This window comes from Populus trichocarpa, chromosome 11, assembly GCF_000002775.5.
Source record: "Populus trichocarpa isolate Nisqually-1 chromosome 11, P.trichocarpa_v4.1, whole genome shotgun sequence".
Lineage (NCBI taxonomy): Eukaryota > Viridiplantae > Streptophyta > Magnoliopsida > Malpighiales > Salicaceae > Populus > Populus trichocarpa.
In genome coordinates, this window is record NC_037295.2 from 18,160,285 (window position 1) to 18,179,935 (window position 19,651).

Below are 19,651 nucleotides of genomic sequence, written 5' to 3' on the forward strand. Positions count from 1 at the left end.
TTTTCCCAAAAACATTAACACATTCGAAAATTTAATAAATCCCTTCAATTTGTTTTTTTAACTTGGATTACAATATAAAAAAATAACTCGAAGGACACTTTTACTGGACAAATCCAATATTATTGAACCATAAATATTAAAAAAATGTCGGTCGGTCCATTACTCTTAAAGTCCAACTCCAACCTCTAAAATACCCATTTACGGAGATGTTGGAACTTCAATACATTGCAATAAATTATATGATATATCATATAATGAGCGTACGATATGATATTTTGTCGTCGTTTGATTGGCCAGGCCAGAGCAGTGTGGTAGCCGTCAGCACGTGTCTTATTTTGTGGATGGGTCCCTCTCACGTGCTTATCTTAACGGAGTCTCCAAGAAAGAAAAGTCCTTTTGTGACTTGTGATTTTTTATATATTTTTTAAGCCCTTTCACACCTCCTTTTTCTCTTCTGCGTGTCCTGCTGTCTCTCTGGCCACACTGTTGCTTTTCTAAGTATTAATATATTAAATTAATATTTTTTTATTTTATAGATTTTATTTTAAATAATATAAAAACATAAAAAGATTAATTTTTAAAAAAATATATTTTTTGAAAGAAGGAGGTGTTTGATAATATATTTAATTATTATTTTTTAAAATATTTTTTGCTTGGAAATACATTAAAATAATATTTTTTATTTTAAAAAATTATTTGTAATATCATCTCATTAAAATGATCTGAAAATACTTAAAAAATTAATTTTAAACAAATAAAAAAAATTTAATTTTTTTCAAAAATACTTTTAAAATGCAAAAAATAAAAAATCAGGCTCTTAGAGGGTGTTTAAGAATGTAGTTACGGTTACTTTTTAAAGTTTTTTTCACTCGGAAATATATCAAAATAATTTTTTTATTATTTTTAAAAAATTATTTTTTATATCAGCGCATCAAAATCATCTAAAAACATCAAAAAATTATTAATTTAAAAAAATAAAAATATTTTAAAATACTTTTAAAATATAAACATAACATACTCAAACGCCGTTACAAACTTAAAAAAACGGTGCTTAGACAACAAGGCAAGGCAAGGTGTATAGCACTTACCTACTAAATTGACTTGCAAAAAAAAAAAAAGAATTAAAGAATAATAATGTTAAAAGAATGTGTAAAATGCTTTATTCCATCACAAATAGTAGCCACGGTCGAGTGTGAGGTATGAGATCATGGACACCACGTCATCAATTTTGGTAGATTCTAATAATTTAATTGTTCAATGGAGTAGAAATTTGGGTGGAGGAGAAGGACTTGGATCTTGAGATTATTATGCGCAAGGATCCGTTGTGTTGGCATGTAGCCTAGGGCATATACTCGTGATTAATTTCAGAATCTTTTCACTCAGGTAAGGCCAGTATCCGGCGAGCACCACCAGTTTAAAATCCTCGTCTGCCGTCGAGATTTCATCGTTTCTGAGCCACGAGTCTAGGTTTAAGAAAGAATAAAAAGGATAACTTGTCCTGTTCCGTTAAAAATCTAAGTCATGATAAAATTTTATTAAAATTCAGCTCTTTAACTTTATAGTTTTAAAATTCATTCCACGAATCGATCCCGAGATTGAAATCAAACTCAATTTAAAATAAATTAAAAATTAAAAATCAGATTGACCTGACAGATTAATCCATGCTTATCATTATACTATCAAACAAATAAAATCTTTTTTATAAATAATTCTTCGCTGTTTAAACTTCAATGAAGGTTGTTGACATAACACTGGACTATCACATTTTCAATCGTAAAAAACTTGCAAGAAATGTGAAAATTAAAAGTATTTATAGGATAAGGGTTTTTAGTGGTTGAATTATAGATTGGTTAAAGTATATTTGTAAATAGTTTATTTCTCCAATATTAAAGTAAACTTTTTTAATGAATATCTCTGGATACTTGCAAAAAATCCTCTTTTAGGGTGTTTGAGGATCCCTGTTATAAAATTAGCAACTTAGTAGAGAAAAAGAGTAATAAATACACTTAAAGATATTTAAATTCTAAGATTTTAGTTGTTCTTGTGTTGAATATGTATCCTTTTAATTTAAGGAAAAACTTGCATTTTATTTGGAAGTTCAAGAGGTATTTACAACCCATGAACCTTGTATTTTTTCTTGAGTGAAGGGATCGGAGAGTAATTTTATCATGACAATATTTACTACGAACAAGATATTCCTCACACAAGCATTAATGAGAAAACATATCTCTTACACAAACATTAATGAAGAAGAATATCTCTTACACAAGCATAAATGAGCATTAATGGAGAAGGATATTGACGATGTCCCAAAAAATCCAAATAGCCTAGGAATAGAGCTCCCAGGTTAGATAATCGGTTAATCAATTTGTCTTAGCAATATCGTCTATTTTTCCTAGTCAAAGTAGTTTATAGCTTATACTTAGTGTTTGGTAGACTAATGTGGTTTGTGACTAGTACCTGTAAAAGGTCATTGTTTTATGGAAGTGAGGACTCTCCGACGGTAAAGTTAGTAACTTTGTAGAGAGAGAAAGTGTAATGATATTTTAGAGAGACAGACTCTAAAAATATATATGTTGTAATGATATTTTAGAGAGACAGACTCTAAAAATATATATGTTGGAAATGTTGAGAATGAAGAGATTGTGAATCTTTGTTATGAATTTCTCATAGTGTATTTATAGCTCAAAAGCCTTGTCCTTTTGTGAAGAGGAGAGTTTGGAGTTAATTTTATCCTTGTAATATTTTAAGTTGTATTCAATTCAAAATAATACGTATTGAATCAGTATAAAAAAATGAGGGGCCCGCATAGGGTCCCGAAAAAAAATCCCTAGAGAGTGTTGGGCTTGGACAAAGTGCTCAAGCCCGCAAGAGGTGAAAGTGGGTTCGGGCACACTGCCTTGACCTAAACACGCTGGGTCAGGCGTGAAAGCTCGAGACTATGAGAGGTGAAAATAGGTCCGAGAGGGCTGCCTAGACCCAAACACACTAGGCTCGAGCGTAACAGCCCGAGCCCACGAGGGGTGAAAGTGGGTCCAGGAGCGTTGCCTAGACCCATACATGTTAGGCTCGGGGTCCGAGCCCACGAGGGGTGAAAATGGGTTCGGGGGTGCTGCCTGGACTCGAACATGCTAGACTCGGATGTATTAAAGGTGAGAAATGGGTCTAGATACGTTGCCTGAATACAAACATATTGGGCTTAGGACACATCTTAATCCCACAAGGATGCTGGAGTGCACGCTCGACACCAAAGGTGCTAGACATGTGCTCTACATGGGCTAAGGTAATAGCCCAAGTCCAGATTTCTTGGAAAATAGGCTGAGGCTACCGCATCTAAACCCAAATTACAAGAATACTCGTAACCATCAAATTCCAAGCAAATCTTAACCATTTAAAAAACTTGCGATTATTTTTATAAAAAAAGCCCTAGCTAGAGTCCATGAACCTTGTCCCATAATGATCAAAATCATGATTCGTCATGCTGACATTGTAAGTGAGCACATCGGCAAAGCAGAAGTTGTCAAGTTTCATGGCATCATCGCCATAATGACAGCAAAAATAATTTCAGACCTGTTCAAGGAAGTTCACATCACGGGCCTTGACCATGCCATGAACTTCAAAGGGCGACTTGAATCTCGGCTCGAATGATTTGCCCTACAAATGGCCTGCCTCAGATGCCTCTACAGCAAAAGCCAGCGGTTCCCTTGAAGTCACGCATCTCCCTCCCCAGCTTGGATATTTAATATTCTTCACAAGTGGTCAATTCAAGAATTTTCATGTCTGGGTTTTTATATAACTAGGGTGATCTAGACCCTTGAAGCCACAAATATAGAAGAGACAATAAACTTTAACTTGTTCCTATCTGTCTATGAATCTATGAAGTAAATTATTCTTCAATAAAAATAATAAAATGGATACTTGAATTATTTGTTGTTATCTAGATGGACAGTAGTAAGTATTTTTTAATTAGTTTCACGTCTTATCTTATACCATAAATCTAACCCGTTTGTTTTTATATTTTAAAAGTATTTTTTAAAAATTAATTTTATTTTACTTTAAATTAATTTTTTTATATTCTTGTATTGTTTGATATACTGATATCAAAAATAAATTTTTAAAAAAATATAAAAAAAATTATTTCGATACATTTCCGAGTGAATATATCATGAAACTCACTAGGGTATTAAAAACCTAAATATAGCATGTAATAACTTAGAATAACTCAAAGATGTTTCATTAGTTATTTTATAAAATTTATTTTAAAAACATAAATAAATATAAAGAGGAGAAAATGTAATATATTCACTAGAATTTTTTTTTTAGTTATATTTCTCAAGTGAATTTATAGAAGTAACTAATAAAATATTAGTAATTACTCTGTATAAAATTACTCGATTCATCCGAGATCATTGATTTGAGCTTCTAAAAACCCTAATAGCCTAGCAAGTATCAAATTGGGCATGAGATGTCTAAGTCGCCAATCCCTTGGCCGAATTTGACGATTGTGCTCTCAAATTATAGAGTGTGTATATATATAATCAGCCATTCCTTAAGGGCAAGCTTCTCCCACAATTGTCAACTTCCTCCAGTGAGCAGATGTTGACGGTGGCAAGGCAGGAATTGTCCAGTTTCATGGCATCACCGCCACAATTTCAGATTTCTTAAGGGAAGTTGACATCATGGGCCTTGACAATGCCAGGACCTTTCAAGGGCAAGCTTGAATACTTGGCCTGGTTGATTTTCCCTCTATACAAATGGCTTTTTTTTTTTTTTTTTTGAATTTCCCAGCTGGGTGGTCTCAATTTTCAGAATTACTTGAAGGTGTAGTTTTATATATGGAATATTTAATTAGTAATTGAATCCCTATAGCTGAATAAATTAATCAATTAGTCTTTGTAGCATCATAAATAATTAAATAGTCCATTGACTAAGATAGATCCACCATCCATAATTTAGTAGTTTTTTACTCTAAAAATACCTTTTTTAAAAAATCAAATTTGCCCATATCATCTAATTTTATTTTATTTTTTAGTTTTAAATAAAGGGGAAAAAATAAATTAAAAAAAACACCCGTCTATGTAATAAAAAAAATATAATCATTTTTTTTTAAATAAAGATGAAATATATAGTTTTTCAAACTAAAAGGATTAATATTCTTAACTTCTAAGTTAGCGGTATAAGTTTATCTTGACTACAAACTCAAATATATTTTTTAATATAAAGTATTAAGATCATATTTTTGGTAATTAAGTGAGCTCTGTTATTTTTAACATGATTTTTTTTTATAGTTCTTATTAATGTATATTATTCAAGTCATCTGTTTCATAGCAAATAAATATTTTACTTCTACCAATACTAAAAATTATCATGCGAGTGTGCGTGCACATATATATATTGTATTTTTACTCCATTAAAATCAACACCCTATTATCATAGTTTAGAATTAACTTGGAAAAAGATTTAAATCTAGATTAATTGTTTTTATTAAAATAATCAAGATTAAATGGATTAATCAAATTATTATAAATTTAATCGGACTAATTATATTTTATCAAATTAATATTTTATTTAATTATATTTAAAATTCACCTCAAATCAAGAAAGGTTTTCCTAATATGTAAAAATCCAAAATAATGAATATCAGATCGATCACTTTTACTCTATTCTATTCATAACACAACAGAAAGAAGAAATTGAAAGTCTTTTCCTCGGACTTCTAAGAAAAACAAAAGGGGGCATTTTTAAAAAAACGACGTGAAGGGTTATAAAAAGTGATATCAAAGAAAAAAAAAAAAAATATATATATATATATATATAAAAGAATTAAATGAAAAGGGGCATTATAGGAAGTGAAGAGAACTGTAACGGCTAGTTAGACTTGTACAATTGGATGAAGATCTTGGCGGAAAGAAAAAAAAAACCCAGCACGCTCCCCAAAGCAGTAGCCTCCTCTCCTTTAACCACATTTTCTACTTTCTTCCTTACAGTAACACACACTTTCCTTACTTAGAAGAAATCTAGTACTGCACTAGGGTTTCTTGTCTTCTCCATAGAAGAGAACAGGGGATTTTTTTCTAAGTGTACAAGGTTCACTGTTTGCAACAATGAACATCTTCAAGAAGAAAACTTCTCCTAAAGGTACTGTTTTTTGTTGTTGTAAATAATATGTTTAAAGTGGGTTTTGTTTTAGATTGGTGATTGTGTTGTAAATTTTTGAACCTTTTCAGTTTTGGTGAAGTAGAGGATGTTTTTTGCTTATTGGGATTGTGTTGCTGTTAAAATGTTAATGATTCTGTTGTTTGCTTTGAGTTTTGGAGTGGAGGATCAGGGTTTGATTTGTTGGATTTGATAGTTTTGAAGCTTAGTTTGCGTGAAATTAACGAAGGATTGTTTGAATCCAACAGAGGCTCTCAGGACTAGCAAGAGAGATATGGTGGTTGCTACTAGAGGTATTTGTGGTTGTTTTTCCTTGAAGGATCAAAATTTTGATTAATTGTTACCTGGGTCAATTGGTTTAACAGTATAGTTGGAAACTTTCTGTGTTAAATAGTGGCAAAGCTATTATGGGTTTTTGTTTGTCTTTGATTTCTAGGTATTGAACGTGAAATTGCATCACTTCAACTGGAGGTATGTTGATGTTGCTTTTTTTGCAATGGTTTTGGATGGAATTTACTACCAGGTCTTTTTTTTTAATTTCTTTTTCTAAATTGTACTTTGTAATGCATTTTTAGGAGAAGAAATTGGTGGCAGAGATAAAGCAAACAGCAAAAACTGGAAATGAGGCAAGTCTATTTATTCTTCGGTGTAGTGGCTAAATGGTTCATGGATGAGAACAAATATAAACATGACCTATTATGAATCTATGATCAGTTATTATCAATCTTGTGCCTTTTTGATTTGTTATGAAGCATCATTTGACATAGTGGAAAAATTGTCCACTTTAAGAAGTTGCAGATGCACCATTGAGGTGAAATGAGATTAAATAATTTTAGAGTTTAGGGAATGAGAGTTTAGGGAATGAGATGGTTTGTGATAACTTAGACCGTTTAGTGAAAATTGCTCAAGAAATTTGAGTAATCTGTAGTTGCTGCATAAGTGTGTGCTGCGTAATCCATGCAAAGTTAACATGGTTTGTTCGAAGTCATAGCTTGGAGTTGTTGAGGATGTCTTCTTGGATAGCTTCTTGATAATGTAAGACTTTTGCTCGATACTTAGGCTGCTACTAAAATCTTAGCCCGGCAACTTGTTCGACTTCGGCAACAAATAACAAATTTGCAGGGGAGTCGTGCCCAAATCAGAGGTGTTGCTACTCATACACAGGTAACTTTCTGTCTGCACAATCTAGTTTGTAAGTTTAGAAGGATCTGCAGGGTTGTCCTTGTTGTCTGATGTTGATGCCTTGGTCTTTATTTTATGTTCACAGGCGCTGTATGCCAGCACTTCAATCTCCACTGGAATGAAAGGTGCAACTAAGGCAATGGTGGCTATGAACAAGGTATTAATAGTGATGCAACCGTAGTATAATAGTTTTTATTACTAAACCATAATTCCATAAACCCATGTCTTATTGGAAGAGACGCTTCAAACTGGAAGTCATTCATACTCTATGTAGTGCTTGATATAGTATCATGTTCAGCAGTTACATACCCTTCAATGCACTTAAGTGTTGGCTATGGTTTGTTAGAGATGACGTAGGAGACATTTCATAGTGCAAGTTATGATCTATTATTTTCTTCTACTTCATTGACTGAGAGGCGTTATAAGCATGAGCCATTTAAACTGTATTGTAGTAGACAATACTGTAACATTTTCAATGGTGCACTTGTCGATTGGTTTGTACGGTGTTGACAGAAAGAGATGTCAAAAATAGCATAAAAATAAAAATGAGAGTATTGGATGACCTAATGTTGTGTTCCGGTGCTGCTTTGCAGTAGAAAGGTGCACAACAGGGCTGGTTGCTTAGATTACAGTGTGTTCATCAAAGTGCTCACATAATCCATTGAGCTTGTAGTGCTCATTTTGGAGGCTAATCTCCTGAAATATGTTTAAGCATTCTTTACAGTCGACTGGAGTATATCAATACCTTGTTTTTTTGACAGCAAATGGCTCCTGCAAAACAAGCTAAAGTGATCAAAGAGTTCCAGAAGCAGTCAGCACAAATGGATATGACGGTAATCCTATGTTTTGTTTCTACAACATTTCATTTTTTCCTATAAATTCCTGTGTATAAGTGGAGTTCCCATACTTCTTCTAGCAATCAAATGATTATTCTTAGATAAAAAAGTTTGGAGGAGACAATGCACACACAACCATTGTGCCTTTTTTTTTTGACTAATCAGAGTGACAATGTGCAAGATGCCCCCTATCATCAAAATGTCAAATAATGTCAAATGGATTTCATTCAATGGATAGATTGAACTTTTCTCTATGACTGATTTTGTTGTATAGAGTGGTACTGGGAGTATCTAAAATCTTATTAAACATTTTGCAGATTGAGATGATGTCAGAAGCTATAGATGAGACTTTAGACAAAGATGAGGCTGAAGAGGAAACAGAGGAGCTCACTAACCAGGTGAAACATCAACAGCAAAAATTTAGTTTGTTTTAGTTTTATTTTAAAGACCTAGTCCATCTCTAATTTAAATAACATCATTTGTAGGTGCTTGATGAGATTGGTGTGGACATTGCATCTCAGGTTTGTTTTGTTGACATTAGTTGTCCCATGTAATCCTTGGTTGTTATGCCTTCTTAATTTCTGGGATGTCTAATCATATGTATGATTCTGATCCTTGTTTTTAACAGTTATCTTCAGCTCCAAAAGGTCGGATCGCATCAAAGAATGCTCCTCCTAATGCTGTTACAAGGTATGACGTGGCACTTCACTTTGAAGTAATGTCCATTATTTAATCCATGTTGAATGAAAAAATGGCTCAAGCAAATTTAATTTATGGCATTGCCTCGTGAGTGAAACTTTCAAGTTGGTGATATCCCCGGCTCACAATTGGTGCCTAAGTAAAAATATACTCTCAGCTTTTATCTGTTAGTTAAAAGAGACTGAACATGTGAACAAAGGGAGAAGAGAAATCTTTTCATGTTTGCTATAAGACTAGGACCACACCTAGATATTCTGCAAACAAGATAAAAATTGCTAGTTTTGCTATTTTGTTAGACTTGGATATAATATATAACTGCAAAGTGCAAGCAGCTATGGCAGTGCCTGGCCTTGATCATTGATGAGTACTGCAACTTGCGTAGAGATGTAGTCCATGCCAAGCTCGTGTTGGAATATTATGGGGTTCTTGGACTCTAGAATTTCTGTTAGTCCCTATAAAATCATATTGTCCTTTGAGATTTAGACCATGGCGTACTGGGATGGCTAGTAGTGTTGGTGGTGTGATGGTTGGGTGTGAATCATAGGCACAATTTGTTGGGTGGTGGATGTGACACCAGTTTAGATTTTATCATGGAACATTACCACTTTTTAATGGGTAAAGCATATTTAATGGGGCAAGTATCTGAGATAGAGGAATCTATTGGTATTTGTCTATGCTGAAACCAGAAATTTGTTGTATTGAACTTTATTCAGAGATGGGGTTCTGAATGAGTGGTGTGAGAACTGTGATGATAAGAGATTTCAGCATTGATATTTCCCATCAAAATAACAAGAGCCCAGAGAGTTACTTCGGAACAATACTCTACGGACAATACTTTGAGCCAGCATCTGAGCGCACATTCTGCAAACTGAAGTTTTTCCCGTGACAGGAAGCAGATATAAACGAAGTCTTTACTCACCAAAAATTTGTTATACTAACAAACTCTTTTATCTGAATTTGTATGCAGTCCTGAATCTACCAATGTTGAGGATCTTGAGAAAAGACTGGCCTCTCTACGACGCATTTGATCTGGAAAACATGTAGCAGTGATGCTTGGAGCAGAATCTTAATGGGTGTAAATTCTTACAAAAACAGTCAGATGCATGAAATGCCAATTATAGTAGCAGCATTGTCTATGTTATACATATTCTACTTATGAGAAATACCAGCATACTAGACTTGATATATGAACAGGAGAAAAGGTATTGCATAGTGAAAGATATTCTGATTTTGTACTTTCATTTGTTCTCATTCGTTTACTCTACCCTTTTGGACTAGAATGTCTTTTCATTTGGGTCATGGGAGGGTCTAAAATACCCAAAAACACCTAAACTGCTTCCGTAGCCTCCTGGTCCTGGAGGCAAAAACCCCCTTTTGATCATCTTTCAGCTTGCCCTAAAGACATGAAGCTACATAGAAGGGAAGAAAAGGAGACTTTGAGCATCGGGACACCATGTATGATCATCAAAGCTATTCAGCCCTTGTTTAGTACTGTGTTCGAACTAGGATGGATTAAATTTTAATATATATATATTTTTTATGTTTTTGGATTGTATTGATATATTGATATTAAAAATAATTTTTAAAAAATAATAAAAATATTATTTTAATATACTTTAAAAAACACTTTCAAAATATCTTGTCCAAACATTGTTTTTAGATTTCGTTAGTCAACTTCAGTCGGTCACTTAATTTAAACAAAATACTAAATCCAATAATTCCATCGGACAACCCATTGTGCATCAGCACAATGCTGATGGGGTAAAGCATAGGCACTGTAGTAGCTGCAATGGGGCTGCATAAGCAACTTGCTTAACATCTTGTCATCAGCATATTTTATGAGTAAAATGCAAGCTGGAAGCCAGAGTAGCTTTATGCACAAAGCAAATTCATTTCGTGCAATTGGCTAAGGAATTGCAACTTGGTTTTAGTTGGTTTAGGTATAATCTAACGAGAATCTGTCTCCATTCTTGATTGATCCATGAACCAAGAATCAAGTTGATTTATGCATAGAATATAACTCCAAATGGTCCAAGCTCCAAGCAACTTCTTTTGCTGCTGAGGTCAATTTGGGTCTAGCCTTGTTCTTATGATGATGAGATTTGTGGGATCAGGAGATTTTTGGAGGCTTCAAATTCTTTGTCTGGAATCATGATCAGCATGGTTTGACATTCGACCAGAAATATGTAAGCATAAATGAACAACGCCAAAATGGTCCTGAAGTTTATGTGCAGCTCAATTTGGGTCCCTCTTGTTAGTGAAATTACACCAACCACCATGGATTCTTCCTCTTCGCAGGTCATTAATGGCATGCGGGAAGGACTTGTGCACTTCCACGAGATTTGAAAAAGAAATTGATCGTCATTTGCATAGGATTCTAGAAGGTGTTAAGCTGGACTTTTGTAAAATCTTTGATTTTAGACCCATGGGATATAAAATATTGATGTTCATTTTCTTAGCTTGCAAGTCTCTCTCTCTCTCTCTCTTTTTTTTTTATCTTAATTTGAAAGTCTTTGGATAAATTCTCCATACAAATTTTCAACCATTTTTGCTTATTGAGATTAAATCTTTTTATACACCAAGCTAAGTTGTTGTCCATAGCCTAATACAAAACAAATTAGAAGTGCTCGGCTTTTTCCTGTGATATATGAGGAGAAATACTTTGGATTTCAACAATGCATTAACTATTTTGTCCTGAAAATTGAAATGTTATTTGTTATGTTTCTTATATATAGTGAAATTATTTCGTCACCCTTTAAAGCTAAGAAAATAAGTTTTTTTGTCCGGAGGTTGTATTTGCATAATTAAAAGACGATAATACCCTTAAAAACTCAAAAGTTCTGGCTTTGTAGAGAGTTTTTTGTTTTTTTTTTGTATATGTATTTTTTCTACAGTAAAATATTATGTCTAGCCTTTGATTATAAAAAATTTAAGCCCGGTAAGGGAGGGCGTTTTCATCTTTACAACATTTTTTTATAATATTAGGATGCTCTTTAAGGGCTTTTTAGTAATTTGAATCATTAAAAAATTAATAAATTCATATAAAAGGTTGATGTGTGCTACGCACACGTCATCATCCCCCTCCATCAAATGGGAGGCGCGTGGTACGTATTATGATGAGTCTCGAGTTTAGTGAGTTAACCTGGTTAACTTTAATTTTTTTTTTTTTTTTTAATTGATTTTTTTTTCAATTTCATCCTTTAATGTTTGGTTAATTGGGAATTAGACTTCATAATTTGTTTTTATTTTCTTTCTATAAGGTTATTCCAATCTCATGACCCAGGTCATGAATTTGATAATTTAACCCGGTTGATTTGGGTTATTTTTTTAAACTAGTTTTTTTTTCAATTTCATTTTTTAACATTGAGTTAATTAATAATTATGTTTCATAATTTATTTCACTTTACTTCTGTGAGGTTATCTTGGTCCAATGACTCGAGTCACGGGAGTGGTCGGTTAATCCAAGTTGACTCGAGTTGTCTTTTTATCTTTTTCTAATTGTTTTTTTTTCCAGTCTCATCATTCAATGTTAGGTTGATTAAGAATTAGAGACTTGATTTGATTTACTTTCTATAGAGTCATCAAAGTCTCATAACCCAACTTGCAGACTTTACAGGTCAACCCGGGTTGACTCGATTCAATCCAATATGTTTTCATCTCAATATTAAAAAAAAATACACCTTGAATATTTTTTTATATTTTTTTTATGACCTGCATTGTAATGGGAGTCAATAATCCAATATGAGTTATTAGACACCGTTTGATAAATACTATAATTTAAGTATTTTTTTTAAATGTTTTTTAAAATGTTATTTCACATAATGTTTTTTTTAAAATTCATTTTTACCGTGTGACCAAACACATTTTAATAATCTCAATCAATTGATTTTTCTTTTTTGTTTTTTTTACAAATAAAACATGTAATCTAATAATGTCATAAATTCGCAAAACCTATGTATATCTCTTGGCATATGGCGTAATCATGAAAGAAAAAAAACATATATGGCATATGAACTTTGTTCATATGGTGAATGAGTTATCCTCTTTATTATTATTATTTTGGATTTGAAATTACATGTTTAATTTTAAAAATACATAAAAATTAATGTATTTTCAAACTAAACACATTTAAAATACAATATTAGCATATAGACAACCGATATTCATGCGTTGTTTGGCAACATGATCCAAATGATATTTCATAAAATTTATTTTTTTAATTATAATATTTTTTAATATATTTAGATTGTTTTGATACGCTAATATTAAAAATAAATTTTAAAAAATAAAAATATATATAATTTTAATATATTTATAAATAAAAAATATTTTAAAAACAAATATTATCCCAGCCTAGTTAGGAAAGTTGACATGTAAAATATTTTGTCCTTTAAAACAAAAATAAAATAAAAATAGGCTAGTTCTATAAATAGAAACAAATTGAGGGACCATAACAAGAAGCAGAAAAAACTTTAAGACAGAAATAAAAGGAAGCTTCTACTCATACCGTTGACAGGTTCTATTTTTATAAACATGACACCCCAAAATCTTTCACCTTATTTCTCACAGAAATTACAAAAACACCCTCCATTTCCTGCCCTTTTCTTACCCGAATCAGAAAATGAAGTCATAATACATTCAATCTTATCTTTCTAAGCCCTCGATTTCATCAATCTATCAAAAAACCCACCTTGGTTTTTCCCTTAAAAATCGAACTTCTTTCTTTTTTTGAAGCAATTCAGGTTTTTTTTTTACTGCCAATTTTGATCGATATTCTTGTTTTGACGTTGAATTCATGCCTGCCCTTGAATTTTTTGCTGTTAACTATCATGTTTTGATGTTAAAGTTTGGTTCTTTTTAATGTTTCTGACCTGGGTTTTTGATTTTTTTTTTGTAGAGAGAAAGAGGGAGAGGGAGAGAGATGCAGAGCCAGGTGGTGTGTAGAGGGTGTAGAAGTTTATTGTTATATCCAAGTGGAGCTACTAATGTTTGTTGTGCTTTATGTAGTACCGTTACCTCTATTCCTGCTCCTGGTATATAATTCAGTTCCCTCTCTCTCTGTTTTGTTTGTTGAACCCTTTAATGTTTATGTTTTTATGTGAATGCTTTTCGCCTTTATTAATGTTCATGATAGGCGCAATGAATGTTGGTAATTTGGAAGATTTAGGTTTTTGATTTTGTTCTTCTTTCTAATTGGTACTGCTAAGTTTAAAAATTTCTTCTGCCTTTTGTTTTAGTGTGTTCTAGGAGATAATTGCTCGAAGAATTGTTGGTGGGAAAGATGGAGGCTGTGGGTTTTAGATGAATTAGTTGACTTGGGTTGTTTTAGAAGAAATTAGGGTTGGATTTGATGATTAGCTTTGGAGGTTAGAATTTCATCGAAGTTGTTGCTTTGGATAAATTTGGAATTTTCTGCATTGTGGAATTGAAGTTTAGAAATGGATGAAAAATGCTTCTAGAACTTGTGTTTTTACTGTTAAAAGAGAGCTACCTTTTGTATTATACTGGATGTCAGTGTCATCTAAGATTAGCCATGGATTTGAAAACAGGAATGCCTTCTTGCGTAGTTCATAATCCTGCTGTTATCCACTGAGTTTTAAAGTTTCATGCTCATTGTCTGGCTTCCATTGCTTATACCGAGTGCCAATTCTGAGCTTTTCGTAAAATGAAGGGACTAGGTTGTTCTTAGACTCTAATGAGAATATGCATTTGTATCTGACATATAAGTTAGATTGCAGTTCAAAAGGATTTGGTAATTTAAATCATTATAGCCTTCTTCCCTGGTTCTTGATATGAATAGACAGCCTTGTTACCTATATTTGTAGTACTAGTTATGAAAAACAACCAATCCCCCAAAATGTCCACATTCTAGATGTTGAAATTGAAATGGTTGTGGAACCTCCACTCTTTTTTATGAGGATATAAAAATGCTCCAGTTCCGTTTCATTCTCTTTCGACTTAAATAAAAAAAAGTAAAGAAAAAGAATTCAATATGTGGTGGGAATTTCAATTTAGCTTGGATATAATTAAAATATATGGTGATAGGATATTTGGGTCCAATTGCAAATTTGCAGGGATGGACTTGGCTCAACTCATATGTCGAGGTTGCAGGACATTGCTAATGTATGCACGGGGGGCAACAACTGTGAGATGCTCCTGCTGCCACATAGTGAACTTTGCACCAGGTATAATATAAGCATTGTAAAATTATTTCATACTATTTGACAAATTTGAATTTGCAATTTGCAAGCTTAACTCATCTAATCCGCTCTATAACAACAGAAATAGTCTTGTGCTGTTTTTCTTTTTATAGTGTAAAGGTTTAGGTTGATAATTTGCTTCCAAGAAGCTTGGATTGCTCTTTTCTTCCATGGACATTTTCTGTGCCTTATCAAAACATTTCAGATACTCAAGGGGAAAAAAACTAAAAGACAAGAAGTATATAGAACTATCAGCAGGGCACCAATGATCCTAATTAATTATAGAATGTAGTGGTGAGAGTGGTATCTTCTTTTTGAGATGAGAATTCATTTCTAAAAGTTCTATCTCACTTTATTGCTTATTACTCTTTTCCATCTCACTTGCTTTCTTTTAGTAGTTGTTTGCACTATTTTCCAGGTTCCTTTTTTATTAGGTAATTGCTATTGAATTTTTAAAATTTGAACGTTTGGAAGGATTAGTAGCTGGTGCACTTATGGTTACTGAGAGTGGTGATATGGATTTATTTTGATACCCAGTTTCCATCAATTTACCTACTGTCAATGAAACTGGAAGTTGTTCCCCTTGGCTTCATTTGTGTACTTTCTATCATTTAATTTCTAAATTGCATTTATCGATTGTGCTAAGTTTCCTTTATCTTTCTCTTTTGTTTGGTGGTGTGTACTGATTTGTTTTCTCTATGTTTTTGTGGCTGTGTGAGTAGGACCTAACCAGGTTGCTCATGTCAACTGTGGGAACTGCCAGACTACACTTATGTATCCGAATGGTGCTCCATCTGTCAAGTGTGCGGTCTGTCACTATGTTACTAACATTAGTGTAAGTGCATTAACTATATTGAGGCACCAGTATTTACCTTGTAAAATTTGCTGTGGCTGCCAAAGATTGAAATTATCTTCGGTTTTGGCTCAAGTTTTTTGCTTCTGTTATTTAAATTAATTTCCATCTCATGATATGAACTTCAGTACTTCAAGTAGTAATCTGCCTTTGCATTCGTGCATTGGATCAAGATTGTCTCCTGTTAATGTTTGGGCACATGCTTGCTCATGAACAATAGTTTATCAAATATTCTGCTGCCTACAAATTATACGAAGATCTTCATGTCTTTCTATCTCTGGATGCATATAATGATCTGTACTGTATGGTTGAAATATTTGAATTCCATAAAGGGATGGATAGTGGATAACTTATGTAGTCATTAGGAGTTTGTCTAACATGATTATTGCCTCTCTTTTTAAGGACTGTCTTTACCATCATTAATTTTACAAATCTCCTCCCCTCCTTTTATACATCCTGCTACTCATTTCTAGGTAGTTATTGCCAAATCGCCAACTTTCAGTACAAAGTTAAAGCCTGAAGATAGATAGGTGTATGAACTCAGATTTGTTTTAGTTTTTTTGTTGAGGACACATAATAAGTTGCGAATGAGCTTTCCACATGCCATTGAAATTGATTTATAGCTCCTCTTTTTGACAGTTCTCTTTGCTATGATAATACGCAGTGTCTTTAAAAAACAAAGTTTGTCCACAGTGACCACCCAACCTGAAACTTCTTCCTTGATCTTTTGATAGTTCTAAGTATTTGCTGCTGTGGTTCACTTTGTGATGTGTTGCAGAGATAATCTTGACATTTTTTTAGTAAATGTGCTTATTGTTTAACAAAATTGTCCTTTTCTTCTGAATGGATGTTAGCTCTTTGTACTTGCCAGTTACCTCTGGAGTCGATTGGAATAGTCCAAAAGAGCCAAATGTTTTTGTATTCCTTGACATGGATTAGTTCCTCTGTAAATTAAGATTATTATAAGTATAAATTTCATTTTGATCCTGTCAGCTGGCTTTCAGGAAATTCAATGTTCTCCTGTGTGTGTGAAGTTAAATAGACTTGGAATGTATTTTCATGATCCAGATGATTCCCTTGCAGTGAGAAGTAACTTTCTAATACTGCTAGAGCATCCTTGTCACCATGAACAGACACCATAGCTTTGGATATACATCTCTGTTTTTGGCGACTGAATGATTTCTTTTATTGCATCAACCAACCACTGCACTTTTTCCTCATTTGGTCATTGTGAGGTCTTTAGTGAGCAATGATTGTTCTTTTCACTCCCTTGTGCTGTATCATGTGTCTTGCAGACGGCTAATGTGAGAGTTCCGCTTCCAGCAAACAGACCTAGTGGTATAGGTGGAACAATGCCGTCTACTTCAACAGTAAGTAACTGGACTTACTTTTCTTTCCTGGTGGAAAATGCTACAAAAAATCTTGGTTATTTTGTATCTAATGCTTACTAAATCTGTTATTTCCCTTCTCATACCTGTTTTCAATGCCTCATTCTCAGACTCAAACTGTCGTTGTGGAAAACCCTATGTCTGTTGATGAAAGTGGCAAATTGGTATAACTCAACTTGATTACTTTTAAACTTTTCTTGTTAAAAAAATCTGATTTATTTTTCCCATTCTTTGTTTTCCATTCATTCCTTTGGAGTAGAATATGTGCTGATAAGATTTCTATCCATTGCAGGTCAGCAATGTTGTTGTTGGTGTCACTACAGAAAAAAAATAATCCGGTGAGATTTTGATATCTTGCTATACTTTTAGTAGGAAATGGCCCAGATTCATACTTGTTGTGAAGAAGGATATGAAAATTCGTTATGTATATTTTGTCTGAAATAGCTATGAGCAACATTTGTTCAAAACCATTTTGAATACACGAGCTGTTGGTGAAATTTGCAGTGTGGATGTGTACATTTTGAGGATATGAAGCTTTAGAGGGCATTCTTTCTGTCTCTCTGATTGCCGAACTGAAACATCGTTACGTTTGTACTAATATCTGGTTGAGTGAATGTGCTTGTATCTTTCAAAGTGAACTATCATATACTGTATGCATGGAATGTGCTTATTTGGTACTTCCGGAACCCTAGATTCTTGAAGATAAATTCTGTATAATTGAGTGTTCTATCATTAAAATCATGTTTTAACCTTTCCAAATTAGTTGTATCTGCGTTGTGGTTTGTTTCTCATCAAGGCAATGACTTTCATTGCAATAAACAGTTGACTTTTTTGGGAATTTAATCATTTATAGAAAATGGTTGTATTTCCTTTCAAAAACGAATTGGGAGGTGCACATTATTGATGCCAAGGCAATTATTGACAACTTGTGCCAAAAGAAAAGGGAGGAGAAAAGAAACAAGCCATGAGCAAGTCTCCATGAAATAGTAAAGAGAGATCACTTCCTAAGCTTGAATTTTGTCTTGATTAGAGTTGTGGATTACTTTTCTCGTCATATGACAATGTAAGTCCAAGCTCGAGAGATTCCATACGAAGAGGAGGCTGTCTAGCATTGAGGTTGAATTTATAGAGTGTGTTTTAGCATGAAAAAATATTAAATATATGTTATTATAGTGTTTTCTATGGTTTTTTTTTTAAAATTATTTTAATGTATTTTTAAATAAAATATACTTTTAAAAATGATTTTATATCATAATATAAAATACACACAAAGCATTAGAGGGGGGTTTTGGAGGCTGAAGTCACATATTGTTAAACTTGGCGTGTTGAAAACCTATGACATATAAGCCCATTTCCCCTTGAAATGTGAAACATAAGAGAGATCACTTCCTAAGCTTAAATCTTGTCTTGATTGGAGTTGCTTTTCTCGTCATATGACAATATAAGTCCAAGCCGGAGAGATTCCTCATGAAGAGGCTGTCTAGCATTGTGATTAAACTTAAATATTAATACTTGAGTGTGTTTAGCATGAAAAGATATTAAATTAATTATTTTTATTTTTATTTTTAATTAGGGAGTGTGGTTGAAGGCTGGACGTATGACATATTAGCCCATTTCCCCTTGAAATGTGAAATATATTGAGTGTTTTTTTGAATCATTTAAAAGTAAAATTAACTTGATGAATTAACAATATGATTGACTTGGTTATTTTAATTATCTTTCAAAATTTTATTTAAAACAAAAAATTTAAAAAAATATTAAAATAATATTATTTTGGAATAGATTCGAGTGATTCAATGATCTACAAATTAACTTAAAAAACTCACTATCAAAACCTTGAACTCGATAAGATCCTGGATCGAGTCTAATATCTTAAAAGCACCTAAAATAGAATTTATTAAATAAATAATCAAGGTAAATATTTTTTATTATTTTTTAATCAGAAAATTATTTCAATAATCTAATAAGAGATGATGAAACATTTTATATAATTTGTTTTATTCTTGTTCTCCTACTATATTAAATTCTAAGTAAATTGAACATAAAGCATATATCAAACAATACCATTCTCTTCATTTCTTTCGAGAATGGAACCCAAGTTCTTCACCTGTTTAGCATCCAAAGGCTTTTTTGTTTATCTGGTTTTCTCTCATGTCAATGGGATTTGTTAGGAGGAGGAATTCTCCAACACAAACAAGCTAGCAACTGGCATGACAAGATCATGAACCTTACCCTACGTGAAAAAAATCTGATGTTTACTGCAAGGGGAAAAGGACTTGAACTTTTCCCAACCACCAAAACCAAAACTGTGAACTTTAAGTTTGATGGTTAGACAAC

General features: G+C 32.8%; 1 protein-coding gene across 1 annotated transcript; it reads left to right on the forward strand.

Annotated features, from left to right (window-relative positions):
* The first annotated feature begins 5,897 nt into the window (after window positions 1-5,897).
* Window positions 5,898-18,073, forward strand: LOC7455048 (uncharacterized). Its single transcript, XM_052445129.1, has 19 exons — window positions 5,898-6,138; window positions 6,405-6,449; window positions 6,593-6,627; window positions 6,732-6,782; window positions 7,216-7,320; window positions 7,424-7,495; window positions 8,100-8,171; window positions 8,492-8,572; window positions 8,660-8,695; window positions 8,803-8,864; window positions 9,841-9,893; window positions 10,263-10,356; window positions 13,501-13,615; window positions 13,771-13,906; window positions 14,948-15,058; window positions 15,796-15,908; window positions 17,222-17,296; window positions 17,425-17,478; window positions 17,607-18,073. The coding sequence occupies exons 1-19, from the start codon at window positions 6,105-6,107 to the stop codon at window positions 17,646-17,648; spliced, it is 1,386 nt and encodes a 461-aa protein (XP_052301089.1). The 5' UTR covers window positions 5,898-6,104; the 3' UTR covers window positions 17,649-18,073.
* Window positions 18,074-19,651: the final 1,578 nt, after the last annotated feature.